This window comes from Cibotium barometz, chromosome 7 (genome assembly GCF_041138505.1).
Source record: "Cibotium barometz isolate CiBa-2024 chromosome 7, ASM4113850v1, whole genome shotgun sequence".
NCBI lineage: Eukaryota > Viridiplantae > Streptophyta > Polypodiopsida > Cyatheales > Cibotiaceae > Cibotium > Cibotium barometz.
The window spans coordinates 7,131,636-7,147,488 of NC_141052.1; the positions used below are offsets into that span (position 1 = coordinate 7,131,636).

A 15,853-nucleotide genomic window follows, 5' to 3' on the forward strand; every position below is an offset into this window, starting at 1 on the left:
TGTATCAGCCAAAAACTTACTTTTTTGTGAAGATTGAATTTGATGATGATCAATGTCTCATCAGAGACAACTCATAGGTTTGTTACAATAGGTTTGATGATGATCAATGTCTCATCACAGACAAGTCATAGGTCTGTTACAATAGGTAGAAAAAGACCAACCAAAATGGCCACAAAGAGCTCTTTGTTAAGGTTGTATCTCAAGGCCTTCAAATTGAGCTTTCTTATTCAACACATCAAATCAAAATCCCACTTTTAAAAACAATTGTGACAGGTTGTGGCATCAGAGTGATTTTGCCAAAGTTAATGCCTCATTACTGTTTATATTGGAGCACTCCCTACCAATGGTGGATCCAAAATATCAGACTTAACTCATGCATTTTGTGCACACACACACTCTCACAAGTTCCCCCATAGATTTTATCAGAGAATTACTTTCAACAACACTTACTGGTTTCGGACCACTTCCTGCAAGAACTTGTGTTTCTAATGTTCTTTCAGCTCAGCAACATTTTCGGTTTGTAATAATTGATCATCTACTCTATCGATCTGTAATCACAATCGTGCAGTTTTGATCATCCCTTTTTTAGCTAATTGGGAATTTACGATAGTTTTTGCTTTAGTTTCAGAGAAATTTCAATGAATGTACCTTCTCTGCCAGTTAGTGGGTTACATGTGACATTGTTGTTGCAGTGTCCAGTTTGCTAATCGGAACAAGAGTCCATATCAGACTGGATACACATAAATCCTGCCCCAGGGGATGGTCCAAGCCTTATAGATGATCACGATGGGTCCTGTATCCCCTTATGTATAACCAAGTCTTTGCTAAACATGGGCCATATTGAGGGGAATTACCCTAGTTAAAAAGGTGAGGATCCATGTTTGCCTTAAGTTTTGGATCCCTACAAGCAATAGACAGCATTCTTGTGCCCACATGTGCAACATAATACAAAGAACACAAGGATCAAAACCTTAGCAGACCTGCGCAACTAAAACTGCAGGCACAGACGCTACTTTTTTCATTTCTTGGCTTCATTTCTGCCTTTTATTTGATATTTAGACCCTCTTAGAGGATCTGTCCCAACTGGTTCACCTTCTTGCAGAATTCGTCCCAACTAGATCACAACCTGTGAGAAATATTGGCCATACAACATGGAATCAGTAAGTTTAGGGTATCACAGACAAAAACGGAAAAACTTTGAAAATTTCTTGGTAAGAGGCATACCTTGTTTCCAGCATCTGCCTGCACCATATCTGTGTTAAGTGTGGTTCTCTTCTGTCAGCGCATGATCAGAGAGTTTGCAAATGCCAGGCAATGAAGGAGCACCTTGTTTCATTTCTAGAACCATTATATGGGCACCGCAACAAAGAGAGAAACACTTCGAGAATCTATCTTTTTGCAGCACATTCCTCTCTCCTCATATGAACTTGGTATCCACAAGCCAGCAATGTTGTGACTGTCTCCGCTGTAGGCTGGAATGGCATGCTATTGAACAAGTCCTCCGCCTCATCCATCCTTCCAGCCCTCCCAAGTAGATCAACCATGCAAGCAAAATGATCCACGCTGGGTGAAAGATGATAGATTTGAGTCATAAAACTGAAAAACTGACAGCCCTCAGCAATCAATCCAGCATTTTTGCATGCCACAAGAATGCTAAGGAAGGTGACCTCATCTGGTGTAGGTCCTTCTTTTTGCATGCGTGAGAAGAGCTGTAATGCTACCTTGCCCTGGCCATGCTGAGCATACACAGCAATGACTGTGGTCCAAGAAATTGCATTCTTGCACGGCATAATATCAAATGTCTTATGTGCATCCTCCAGACTGCCGCACTTGCCATACAGGTTGATAATGGCGTTACATACAATTACATTTTTCTCAAACCCACTGCTCTGGACAAGAGAGTGCATGTGCTTGCCATCCGCTAGTGCTGCTTGGCCAGCACATGCATCAAGCATGCTGACAAAGGTGACCTCATCTGGTAGAACTTTGTCATCTCGTTGCATTTTCTCAAGGAGCTGAAGAGCTTCGTTTAGCTGTCCGCCCTGGCCGTACACTGCAATCATGGTATTCCACAAGAACACATCCCGATCTGACATCATATCAAACACCCTCTTTGCATCCTCCAGACTGCCACACTTGCCATACATGTTGACAAGGGCAGCTCCTACATTGAGGTCTGATGCATATCCCATGTTCAAAAGGCGGGCATGCATCCAATTGCCTTCAGCTAGTGCACCCTTTTTGCCACATGCAGTAAGAATGCCTATAAATGCAACCATATCAGGCACTATACCTTCCTCTTGCATTTTCTCAAAGAGTTGCAGGGCCTCGGTACCATATCCATGCTCCATACACAAGGTGATAAGTGCTGTCCATGAGATGACATCTCGCTCTGGCATTCTAAAAAGAAGTTTTCTGGCATCCTCGAGGCTGCTACATTGGCTGTACATCTTGATAAGGGCATTCGCTACCATGAGATCTGATTCTAGTCCACTTATAAGCGTAAGCGCATGCATTCTCTTGCCTTCTTCAAGCTTTCCCACACAAGCAAATGCTGCAAGTATGTTTACAAAAGTGACTTTGTCTGGTAGTGCTCCTTCCAATCTCATTTGTTGAAACAGATAGAGTGCCAACTTATCATACCCATGGTTAGCATAGAGTGCAATGAGGGCAGTCCAAGACACAACATTGCGTTCCAGCAATGAATCAAACGTCTTCTGAGCATCATCTATGCTAGAGCATTTGCCATACATGCTAACAAGGGCAGTTCCGACAACGACATCTGCATGGAACTCGCTCCTAACAACACGGGCATGTACCTCAATGGCATGTCTTGTTGATGTATGGCTAGCATATGCAGAGAGCAAGGTAACAAAAGTTACCCTATTTGGCACGATGGCCTCTTGCAGCATCTGGTGGAAGAGCTGTAGGCCTTGTTGGGTGTGATCTTGCCGGATATGCTCTCCCATGATGTAGTTGAACGCGAAGACATTGCGATGAGGCATGCTGGAAAACACAGTAAAGGATTCCTGCATGGCGCCACACTTGCCGTACATCTGGACAAGCTGGCTTCCTAGAGATAAATTTCCCTCGAGTCCAGCCCTTATGATGAGGTCATGGGTGAGCATGCCATCACGCAGGGCTTTGGATTTGCCAGATGAGAGCAGCACAGAAGCGTAGGTGCCCAGATCAGAGGACATGAAGGAATGGCTGGGTCTGTGATACTCCGCAGCAAGAGGGGCTCTTGAGAAGAGCTTCCTGCGGCCCATGTTTGTTCATGCCTGGCTCCTTCCATCGGCCGGTTGCCCTGCGGCTCCCTGCAGACCAGCCTGCTCTCGACCAGGGAGACGATTCATGAATGGCCTAAGGCCCCAAAAACCAATATACTTGTGCTAATGTTTTTTTGAAAGATTGATTATCTAATGTTTTCTCAAGGTTTGATTATCCTTTTTATAGAATTAAATCCAATTTAATCCTTCTTTGGCACGCGAGAAATATATATTACTAAACGACAAGACTTGTTACTAAAATACAAAACAAAATTGGGCACCCGTACTAAAATAATAGTTAATCATTTACTTTAAACCATCTTCATTTCCGGCTCATGGTAGTGAAAGATAAGCTGAGTTAAGAATGCAACAATTTTCAAATTACATCTTTAACATTCATTTTTATACATAGCGTGCTTGCATTGGAACACTCAGAAGTAGACAAAATGGTTTCTTTTATACAAACTAGAAACTTCCAGAGGAACAACACTCATGTGCTTGTTTCCTGGTTGAAAGTATAGCCACCAATGGATATGGACTTACCTGTGACTCAAATGGAAACCATACTTGCAGGGGACTTGCACACACCTTGTGATCACTAAAGAATCGGATATTGCAAATGATAGTGGAAGCGAAAACAAATGAAGCACATATGCATAAAACTATTGGAACCTCAAATTTCCACATCAACATGATGAGCATAAGCCTAGCCAAAAGAGACAATAGGAAGGCCCACAAGAATCAGAAAGACCAAAGAAAAGAAGGAGAAAGTTGTTTGTCACACCATCAATGGCTAGGGCCAAATGAAACAATCAAGCTCAGAGTCAGGCACACTAACATAAAAGAGGCAAAGATGGATAAGAAGGGGGAGGACACCAATCCAAGAGGCTAAGGAGCAAAAGCAACAAGACACCTAAGAAGGGGACAGGGCTACGTCCCCCTCTCAATGCTTTGGGCAATTTAAGTGGCTTTCCAAGGAGGCAAAAGAGTTCTTAACAAAGGAGGTAGCCCCCTCCAGTTCATAGCCAAAATTAGCAAAAGCTTATGCCAAATTTATTATTTTAGTACTCTCAAGTCGTTGCGGGCCCACACTTCCAAAACAAAGTAGTATGAATGCTAAGCCATCGGCGGGGGTCTCTCTAATTTGAGCATTGCAAGTCGATGATGGGAGGGGCTCAAGCGCTTGTCTCTCTCCCAAGCCCTCAAGCAAAGAATAAAGAATATAGAATGAGCTAATATTTGTAATCTAGATGAATGAATAAAGAATAACCTAATCTAAGGGAATAAGGTAACAAGAGGAATAAATCTAACCTAAAGGAAAAGGAAAGCAACTCACACTACTATCACTACACTCTCTCACTCCATACTCATCTCTTACTCACAACCCTTAAGCAAATGATAAGCACACATGACAATGAGAAGATGGCAACAACCACACACTCAATCTCTCAACCACATGCCTCTCACACATGGGGAGTTCTCTCAAGAGTGAGCATGCCACACCCTAGTTCTCTCAAGAGCAAGAAAAAGACCTCACTAAAAGCACACCCTAAAATGATACCTCAACTTTTAAGATGAGAGAGGAGAGCACAAGGCTAAATTGTATTCAAAGGGAAAGAACCGAAGATGGACTCCACAACTTGGGTTAGAGAGGAAGTGAGTTCTCCCTCACCCATGCTCTCTGTGTATAGTAAAATGTAGGGCTATCCCATATGCACAAGTGTTACATGGTGAGCATAGATGAGTCCACAAAAGATATACAATGAGCTTAATGCTACCAAGTATCCTATGGAAAAATATAGGTTATGTGCACCAAAGTGATTGTGTATACATGTACATGTGCACCATCATGTGAAGCACAACTTTAGGAAGCCCAAACAACAATAAGCAAGATGGAAAGGATAACCTATGGTGGAGAAGTATGTAGTGCTAACCTATGGTGTATGAAAAGAGGTTAGTAATGAAGCACAGCTTTAGGAAGACCAAACAATAATAAGCAAGTTGGAAAGGGATAATCAGCACATTCAAGGCTCAAAGGATTTGCTCTAGAGGCTAAGTAAGAACTCTTATACCCATTAGTAGGCCGTGCTTTCTATAGAATCACAAAAAGCTGACACCTTATAGAGCCACTTGGACAACGCCAATGTGTAACTCAAATGAAAGGAGGATACCAATAGAAAGATTAACATGGAGATGAATAAGGCTCGGCATGGTGGTAGGGCTCAACATCCAGTTAGAAACCATGTAAAGGACTCTTGACAACACCAATGTAAGCATGAAGGCTCATCTGGATGCAAAAGATTAGAAGCTAAGGTGGCAACACTGAAGCAGATAGAAGTTGGCAGCCCCTCAACACCCTCCTCTCCATCCCCAGAGTGATATGTTGATAAGGAGTCTGTCTTATGCCAAAGAGCCGGTGTGTGAGCTCTTGGGGCTAGTTCACCAAAACCACCACTTGGAAAAGTACCTGAAATCGGTCAGGCCGTATGGCCCTATATCAAAATATATCATTGGAAGGGCCTTTATCATTGTTCATCTTGGAAATCATCAACAAGAAAGTACATGTGTTGATGGACAGTTACATAATAATGTTGGTGTTTTACGGGTCAATCTCACTGCAGGATTCCATGGACATTTAGAGCACCCATTACATTGCTTAGTTTTTCCTTTTTGATAATAGTTTTTCCTTTTTGATAATGCAACCCCAGGATAATCGGATCAAGTGTGCAGAAGATAGAATAGGAAGCACAGGTGTACATGCAAAAGTCTCCCTTTCAGGCTGAACAATACACTAAAGACATTGAATGGTTGGACAGGGGAAAAATGCTAACCAAAAGCTAGAGCTATTTTTCATATTGTATCTAAGAATTTGCAAATAGATGGAGAAGCAAAGAGAAGAAAATGCCTACCTCTTTGACACAAAGCCCTCGACCGTCTAGAGCTTAACAAGAACAACAATCTTGATGACTTATTGATGGAGATTGAAAATGGGCCACCAAAGAAGGACAAAGATTCTGAGGGGGGGTGATATGAAGAAGAGCTTGAAGGAGCCAAGCAAAGATGAACATGGAGACGACTCTAGGAAGTATGAGGACAGTGGGCCAAAACTAGAACGTAAGGAGGATGACACACCAAGGAAGCTAAGGGCAAGCCTGACTGGTCACCAACGCAAATAAGAGCACATGGAAGATGACTCACACAAGAATAAAGGAAAAGGGAAAGTGGAAGAAGGAAATGATACCCTTCTAAAGTTTCTAATAAGTACCTCTCTTCCAAACCCACATGACAAAGGATCCAAAATTCAAACAACCAAACCTAATGAGGACCTGTGGTGTTGGCCGATGATGACACATTGGAACCTCCCTCCCACCATTGAATGGGATCATAGAGATGATGAGAAACCTAGGGAGGAGGACGTTTATGATCTCCCACCTGATCATGTCAGTTTGTTAAGGCGAAACAATATCACCAGGTATAACAAACTCATTTATGCAATTGTTATCCCCACCATATGCCAGCAGAGGCTACCCCGCACATCACACATATACCATATGGACGTGCCATTATTGAAGGAAAAAGAGAATTTTTATACTTGGAGCACCATACAAAACCAGCTAAAATGGCGACTTCCCTAGTTCTAAAAGGGTCGCCTTTATAGACACTTACAAACATGCCCCTACTGCCCAGTGGATTGATCCATAATACATGCCAATACCCAAGATCTATAGTTGGAGTGAGTACTCAAATAAGCTCCAATACAGTGGTAACTTTTCAAAGCTGCCATCAGATCTACCTATAAATATTTTACAACTCTTCTGATTTACCTTGAAATTTTTGAAGATGTAAAGATTAACAAAGTTTGGCACATTTCTTATGTGAGCACCCTTGCCAATAGTTGGCATTTGACTTTTCCATTGGCTCGACCCACCGACAAAACTTTGGTTACTACGAGCAGGTCTTGTATCTTCTAGCCCACCATCTACGGACCTTCAAAGAGTGTTTTTTGATTGAATTTTTCCAACCCCATATCTCCAAGATTTTCTAGTTATATTCAATCAATCCAATTCTCTAATTTGAAGTCCTCTGTAATTTTTCCGCTAACCCAATGGTCTTCTGATAACCACCTTCAAGGATGGAAGCTAGCCTAGGTAGGGGGCTTGTTACTCCTTTTCTCCACCTCTTTCTAATCCCCACCCTAGCTTAGGTGTTTCACATTGTACATGGCCAAAGGCCTACCATTGTAACAAAAGCCAACCCATATAAGTGGAGAAGCTAGCAAGCTTCCTCTCTTCTCTCTCTTTCTCTCTCTTCCAATCACACTCCCCACCTAGCTAATCACAAAGCAAGCTTACATGAAGCACACGCACACATACACTCAAGCACTCATACATGCAAGGAAGAACTCATAGCTAATGACAAACATAAACATGAAAGCATACAAGAATCAAGAAGACATTAAGATAAGTAAGAATGAAGGAGCTCCCAAGCTTGAGCTCAAATGTAGATTGTATTATCAAAAGTGTCTTTACACACTCCCACAAGTCACTTATATAATGTGAAACACCTAAGTTAGGGTGGGGATTACAAAGAGGTATAAAAAAGGAGTAACAACCCTCCCTGCCTAGGCTAGCTTCCATCATTCGAGGTGGTTTATCGGAAGATCATTGGGTTAGCCAACAAAAGTATAGAGGGCTTCAAATTGGAGGATTGGATTGACTGAATAGGGCTGAAAAATCTTGGATATCGCAACTTGGAAAAATTCAGTCAAAAAAAGCTCTTTTGAAGGTTCGTAGATAGTGGGATGGAAGATACAAACCCACTCGCAGCTATAGATTTATTGGTGGGTCAGGTCAATGACAAAGTCAAATGCCAGCTATTGGCAAGGGTGCTCATAATAAATGTGCCATCCTTTGTTAATCTTTACATCTTTAAAATTTTACAGGCAAATTAGCAATATTGGCACCTCTTGTTCAAGGAAGTTGTAGCTTCACAACAAGCATTGTCTTCACCAAGGAGTACAACTCGTTCTAGAGTGTGAAAACACATTAAACATGGGAATGGAAACCTGAAGGGGTGTCAAACCCTCAAGCTCTATCAATCCAATGTCACCCATGAGGGAGAAAGCTAGTAAGCTCTCTCTCTCTCTCTCTCTCTCTCTCTCTCTCTCTCTCTCAATCACACTCCACACCTAGTTAATCACAAGCAAGAATCAAGTAAGCTTACCTCCAGCACATGCACACACGCACGCACACAGACACACACACACTCAAGCACTCACATATGCAAGCAAGCAACTCATCAAGACTCCATAACTAATGACAAACATAAGCATGAAATCATGTAAGAATTAAGAAGAGATTAAGAAAAGCAAGAATGAAGGAGCTCCCAAGCTTGAGCTCAAATGTAGATTGTATCAAAAGTGTCTTTACACACTCCCACAAGTCACTTATAATTGGGTTTTGCCAAGCCGCCTACACTTATGGGGTGTTCTCATTATAAACACAAGCCTTATATGGGTCATATTTTGTTACAACGGTAGGCCTTTGGCCATAGGCCTTTGGCCATATATAATGTGAAACATCTAAGCTAGGGTGGGCATTACAAAGAGGTACAAAAAAAGAGTAACACTATTTTAAACATACATTGACTCAACATGTCACATGTAAACACATAATGATGATATACCAACATGTCAAAAGAAATCATAAAACCAATATAACATATTTCCACAATGCACCTAGATATATATTAATGGTTTTGTACAAAGGGAAAATTATCCTCCCCACAGGAGTTCAATCCACCCAACCACCCCCGAGTGCTCCAGTCACACCATAACTCCTTGTTACACCAGAGGGTAAGCCCTTAAGGATCCTAGATCCATGTACCATAGCACCAATGGGATCCCTCCCAATCTAGTGGTAACTTATCTTTTCACTCTTATAGAAGTGTGGGTATCTCACTCGTGGGATCTACCATACCACCACAGTGGTAGACCCTGTAGAGTAATATAACATGTAAAACACATAAAGACAATGCTATACTCATGTTTGTATAAACAAAATGCTATGCATAGATGTTATCAACAATGCATGACAAAAGTACTTAAGAATCTCTATGAACTAGTTAGAACATCCTAGACTTTTCCCATAACATAATCCATTGTTCCCTCTAAAGGGTTCTTCTTCTTGACCTCCCAATTTTGGAGAATTCCATCCGAAGTCTTCAGATACGCTCATGGAGGTATATCCTTTCTTGAAGCTTGATTCAAAGCCTAAGATTTGTTCTTGCACTTGATTGATCCTTTCAATTCTCTAAGCTAGACAACCTGGGCATGGGAATGACCACTTCCCCATATTTTCTCTTATGGTGCAAGGGTCTACATTGACACCTATATGTATGATGATTTGGACACCTTACATTACACATGTTTTCTTATTGATTCCTAAGTGATTAAAGTTTGATGTCTAAATACCTGACCACAATCACACCAAAAGATACTTCAACATTTGGTCAAAGCATACATAGGAATACCTAGTAGGACCTAACTTCTCTCATGACCCTATATTAATCAAGACATTATTCGTGTCCAGTAATCTTAGCCATACTTCTTATGTCTCATCTCCAAAAAGAACTTAGACATGTCAAATTTCAGCCCATATACCATTAAATTATTTTTCTCATCCATACTTCTTCTTATGTCTTATTTGCAAAAAGAATTAGACGTCAAATTTTGACCCATACCCATTAGATTACTTATCTAAGTCTCATGGGTATGATTTAGAATTATGTAGAATTTCTCTAACTTTATTCCAATTCTTAAATACTCTTTTGCTGGCCATTATTCCCAAAATTACATGATCTTAAAACATCAAAATTAACCTTTGTTATACCCCACAATTACCTATCCATATTACTTAAATCTACTTCACTAGCATACACTAGTGGATAAGTTCTCACATGTTTTGACCCATATTAATGATTAATCTTCAGATGGTGGTTCAATTATTAAGCCTTAAAAAATTATCGACCTAAAAAATTTCTTAATTTTCCTAAAACATCCCCAAAAGATAGGGGTTCATTATCTCAAACACACCCCAAACTATGTCCAAACTAGCTGCCTATACTAATACTACTTGATTTTGGCCCTAACTTGTATGCTTTTACTTTTATACTTTTAGAGACTTTCTTTCATTAATAGAAGCTTAAAATCTCATAAAAATAATCTTCTAATACCCTTTAACAACCTCCAAAATATGGGGATCGTTATCTTTTATGCACTTCAAACTCTACTATATAGTTTTGACTAGTAAATATCTTATGTAGTCTTAACCCATTTGGATACCTTTAATCTTTAATTTTTCAGAGGTTTTCTCCCTAATATGAGTCTTATTTCAATGCAATTTTCTTTTCCCATAATTTGCATGCTTTCACTATAGCATGACACATGTCTCTCTAGAAACTAGGGTTTTTACCCTTTAATCCCATATTCTTGGAAAAAAATGAAATTCAAGGGTATACACAGTAAAAAGGACTTACATGTTCTCTTAAATGTGTAAGAAAGAGTAATGTGTGGTCTCTTATCTCCCTCCCTCAACCATGAGCCTTTGGGATGGATCTTGGGCATCGTGTTGCTCCATGGATTATCATGGCCACATCCTCCTTGGGTTTGATATCCTCCTTGATGAACCTTGTGCTCCATCCTTATGATATGGGCCTTTAATTTGTTAGCTCTAACTTCAACACACCTTTTGATTGAATGCTCTAAACAAATTCTCTTCCTTGTTCTCTTGCCAAATTAGAAAATCACGGCTCTATAACAAATCCATTTTCTTTCACCCATGCCTTTACGTGAAGTTAAGTCCAAAAAAAGATTATCAAATATGTGTCTCCCATGTGAGTTACCATCACCACTTAACCTTCACTACCATCATGAGATCTCATGTACTTCTTGAAGAATTAATCAAACTCACATACCCATCAAGGAACAAGCATAGAATTGAATTAAACATAAAACATGCGATAGAGCAAGCATCACCATCAACACACTATTAGGTGCAATCTCCCCCCTCATGCGTGCACAGCTGCACTTTCATGACATGAGTATTTAGAGAATTATATTCAATATATAGTCCAAGGGGCTAATAATAGTTGCGTGTACAAAATAGGGCTTGCTTTTGCACTTTTACAAAAATAACTCAAGCACTAAAGCTTGTTCACACACTAAGTATAAAATAACCAAAACTCCTCTTACATATGTGCTAGTAATATAGCAACGTCATGCACAAACGTACATAAATAATATGTACAATCATTTGGCATATGGCCAACAAAATAAGTCATATGAAATAATAATACACAAATATAAACACATTAGTTGTTCCAATTAATTGCTATCACAACATTTAATCCCAGTATGAAACGTTGATAGGCAAAAACACAACATACACTCACCACTTGTTACGCTTCGATGAGACTATCATTATACACCTAGCATGGCACGTCTCACCACTTATTATACTTCGATCAGCATATCACTATACACATTATCTAGCATAACATGTCATTTGCATAAATGACTTGTTACACTTTGATTGTGTGGACTTATCTAGTGTAATCCACTTGTTTTACTTTGACAACGCAGAGTCAGCAAGCATGGCACTACTTGTTACACTTTAACAACATACACCGGTTAAGCATGGTCTTAAGCTATGATGAAAAACAGGTAGAGGGAGAGGGAACACACACACAAGAGAAAATCCTAATGTATTACTAAAACCCTAACCATAGAGGGAAGCCATGTCCCATCTCACACAATGCAAAAGCCATAATAGAAAAGCTACAACTCACTACTTGTGTTGTGTCCACACATTGCTAACCTTAGTTACTGTCCACACAACTATGACCAGCTGGACACGGTCATTTATGTCTCACACATGCTACTACCTAACACGCCAGCACATAATGCAACTCGCACAAGCTATCATTGAGCTTGAATCTTAACAACCCCTCTCAAGCTCATGATGTACTGCCATAGATGAAGATGTAGATGAGCTTGGGCTATCAAAGCTCTCAACACTCCCCCTCAAGCTCATCCCATGTACTCCCAATATAGTATGGAAGTACTCATACTTCTCCCTGCAAGTGGCTTTGTAAAGATGTCCGCCACCTCTCAGTCTTCACATACTGCAAATCCACTGTACCATCCAACACTTTCTCTCTGACAAAATGATAGTGGACCTCTATATGTTTGGTCCTTGCATGAAAGACTGGATTCCTGGCCAACTATATGCTACTCATGTTGTCACAATGAATGACAACCTTGCCATCAATAGGCTCACCCAAATCAGCCAAGAGACTCTTTAACCATACTCCTTCACATGCAGCTATGGTTGCACCCCTGTATTCAGCCTCTGTACTAGATAAAGCAACAGTAGGTTGCTTCTTACTGCTCCAACTCACCACTGCACTTCCAAATGTAAAGGCATAACCACTAGTGGACCTCCTATCATACGATCTACCTGCCCAATCTGTGTCTGTGTAGCCGTATACATCCAAGTCTTTACCATGCTCATAAAGAAGACCATAATGTGAAATGGTCTTTACAAAGCACATAATGCGTCTCACTGCATCCAAATGAGGTTTTCTGGGGCTTTGCATAAATTGGCTTACTAGCCCCACAGCATAACTTAGATTCGATCGTGTGATAGTCATGTAAATAAGACTGCCAACCATCTTTCTATACATAGATGGATCATGCAACTCCACCAAAATCAGCCCGTAGCTTCACATTCTGCTCCAAAGATGTACTCATTGGCTTACACCCTGTCACATCCCATATCTTGCCAACATATCCAATGCATATTGGCGTTGCACTAACAGTATTCTTGTGTTGTCTTTGATCACTTCAATCCCAAGAAAATATCTCAATTCACCTAGGTCTTTCATATCAAACTGCCCACTCAATGCCTTCTTGACATATGCATAACATCTGTAGCATGATTTCCTGTGACAATCAAGTCATCCACATAGATGACAAGCAAGACAATCCCATGATTTGTTTTCTTCACATAAAGTGAAGAATCTGCTGAAGAAACCTGAAATCCAATGGAGATAAGATATCGGCTTATCTTATCACTCCAAGCATGAGGTGCTTTGCAAACCATATAATGCTTTCTTTAACCTACATACATGTGGGGTACCTCGGGTGTACATATCCTTCTGACTGTGCCATATAAACTTCTTGTAAATCACCATTTAGAAATGCATTTTTCACATCCATTTGATGCATTTTCCAACCATTTGCTGCAGCCATAGCAATGACTGCTCTCACTATTTCCATCTTTGCAACTGGACTAAATGTTTCATCATAGTCCAAGCCTTGGGTTTGTGCATAACCCTTAGCTAATGCAATACTAGAGAAATTGAAGGTAAAGGAGGGAAGATAAACATCTGGGCATGGGCATAAACCATCTGATTTGCATTTCACCTTATAAACCCATTCGTAACCAATGACATTCTTGCCTTGTGGTAAGGCAACCAAATACCAAGTTTCATTATGGACCAATGCGTCCATCTCAACATCCATTGCCTTCTCCCATACATGCTTCCCAATAGCTTCTGCATAGCATGTAGGTTCCACATGCTTCACCAAAGAGGTCATATATGCGTAATGCATAGCAAAGTCGCGATATGTCAACTTGTTAACTGGATACCTGACCCTTTGGGATCTCTACAATGCATGTGGATCACTCTAAACACCCTGTCACTCTAGCATGTGGAGGCACATATTTATCCTGCCTTCTTGCGCCTGGTGTGCATAATATTGGTATGCCAAGTTCCTCATCCAAACTTTCTGAACTTGATGGCTCATAACCTGTAATGCCAATTCCTTCAACCTTCTTTTTTCCTTTATCCATAACACTACTCCCAATGCTTGCACTATCATGTCTCAAACGTCCTTACACCATGGACATCTAGTGCTACTCTCAGACTCTGTTGGCCTAGACATAGAAGTAGAACTTGTTTGTGGCAAGTTCACATGCACATCAGCATCAATGGAATCAATGAAAGCCTCATCCTTTGCCTTGTACCAACCAGCAGGTTCATAAAACACCACATCTCGTGAAATAAGCACTTGCCTAGTATGTGGATTGTAACATTTATATGCCTAGTATGTGGATTGTAACATTTATATGCCTTGCGATCATGTGCATACCCAACAAAAATGCACTTTTCTGCCTTAGGATCTAGCTTCTTCCTTCTCTCATCTGGGACATGTATATAAGCTATGCTACCAAACACTTTGTTGTGTCCAATGTATATAAGCTATGCTACCAAACACTTTGTTGTGTCCAATGTATGGCCTAAAACCTGCAAGACGCATCTCTAGCATACTTTCATGTATGGCACCTGTGGGTGTCTTATTAAGTATATACATCGTTGTGGCACACGCTTCTGCCCAATAAAAGTCTGGCATGCTCTTTTCATTGAGCATTGCCCTAGCCACATCACCAATGACTCTATTTTTTCTCTCAACAGCAACACCATTTTGCTGAGGTGTGTGTTTTGTCCTCAAACATTTTATTCAATAGCCATACTGCTTCTCTGCAAAAGCTTTGAAGTCCATAAACTTTCCCAACACTTCACTCTTCTCTTTGAGAAAGTAAATCCAAGTCATTCTGCTGAAATCATCAATGAATGTCACATAATACATGCTGCCTTTAATGGATGGGCTTTGTGTAGCAGGATCCCATACATCACTATGAATAATCTCAAGTGGCCTGCTACTCATGTTGCCTTCTTTAGGAAATGGAAACCTTGCTTGCTTTCCAAACTGGTAAGCATCACATACATGCATACTCCCATCATACTTGAATCTAGGCAGCCCACCAACGATGCCTCTTGCCTGCATGTTCTTTAACTTTTGTATGTTCACATGTCCAATCCTTTTATGCCACATTTCAATGTCTTGTACCACATTTTGGCTTTTAGAGAACATAGCCGATTTCAACTCAGGAATCCCAGCATCCAATTTGAATAACCTACCTTCTTTCTTGCCTTTGGCAGTGACTCTACATCCATTTTTGAAATCCTCAACGAAGCAACCATGCTCATTGAAACGAACTTGTAAACCTTGCTCAACCATTTGACCAACTGAGGCCAAACTCTTTGTAATAGAAGGCACATATAAGACGTATGACATAGACTTCATTTCACCATTGTACATCACCAATGGCACACTCCCAACATAAGTGATAGCATGCTGAGAATCATCACCAATCTCCACATAGCCTTTCACATCCATTGGCTTCATATGTTCAAACCATTCTCCATGACAAGTCATATGGTTTGATGCTCCAGAGTCCATATACCAAGTGTCATCACTGTCACCATGTGTCATCATAGACCCCATGACATGTTTCATGGTGGCAAACAAGTGATTTGCACTACCATCATGACTGCTTGATGCAAAATTTTTACTATTTGCATAATTTCCATGTTGTGCTCTACCCCCTCTCAAATCATTCTGTTTGCAGTAACAGTCACGAGCCATATGACCAAACTTTCCATAGTAATGGCATTCC

At 40.5% G+C, this 15,853-nt stretch overlaps 1 protein-coding gene across 1 annotated transcript; it reads right to left on the reverse strand.

The window, feature by feature from the left end:
• Positions 1 to 291: 291 nt before the first annotated feature.
• Positions 292 to 3,420, reverse strand: LOC147636633 (pentatricopeptide repeat-containing protein DOT4, chloroplastic-like). The gene is made up of 2 exons (XM_086800086.1): positions 1,225 to 3,420; positions 292 to 1,126 (listed from the first exon to the last, which is right to left on the reverse strand). The coding sequence occupies exon 1, from the start codon at positions 3,267 to 3,269 to the stop codon at positions 1,389 to 1,391; it is 1,881 nt and encodes a 626-aa protein (XP_086656212.1). The 5' UTR covers positions 3,270 to 3,420; the 3' UTR covers positions 292 to 1,126; positions 1,225 to 1,388.
• Positions 3,421 to 15,853: the final 12,433 nt, after the last annotated feature.

Coding starts and splice junctions, on each gene's coding strand:
- LOC147636633 (XM_086800086.1), bottom strand. CDS start 3,269: ATGGGCCGCAGGAAGCTCTTCTCAAGAGCCCCTCTTGCTGCGGAGTAT.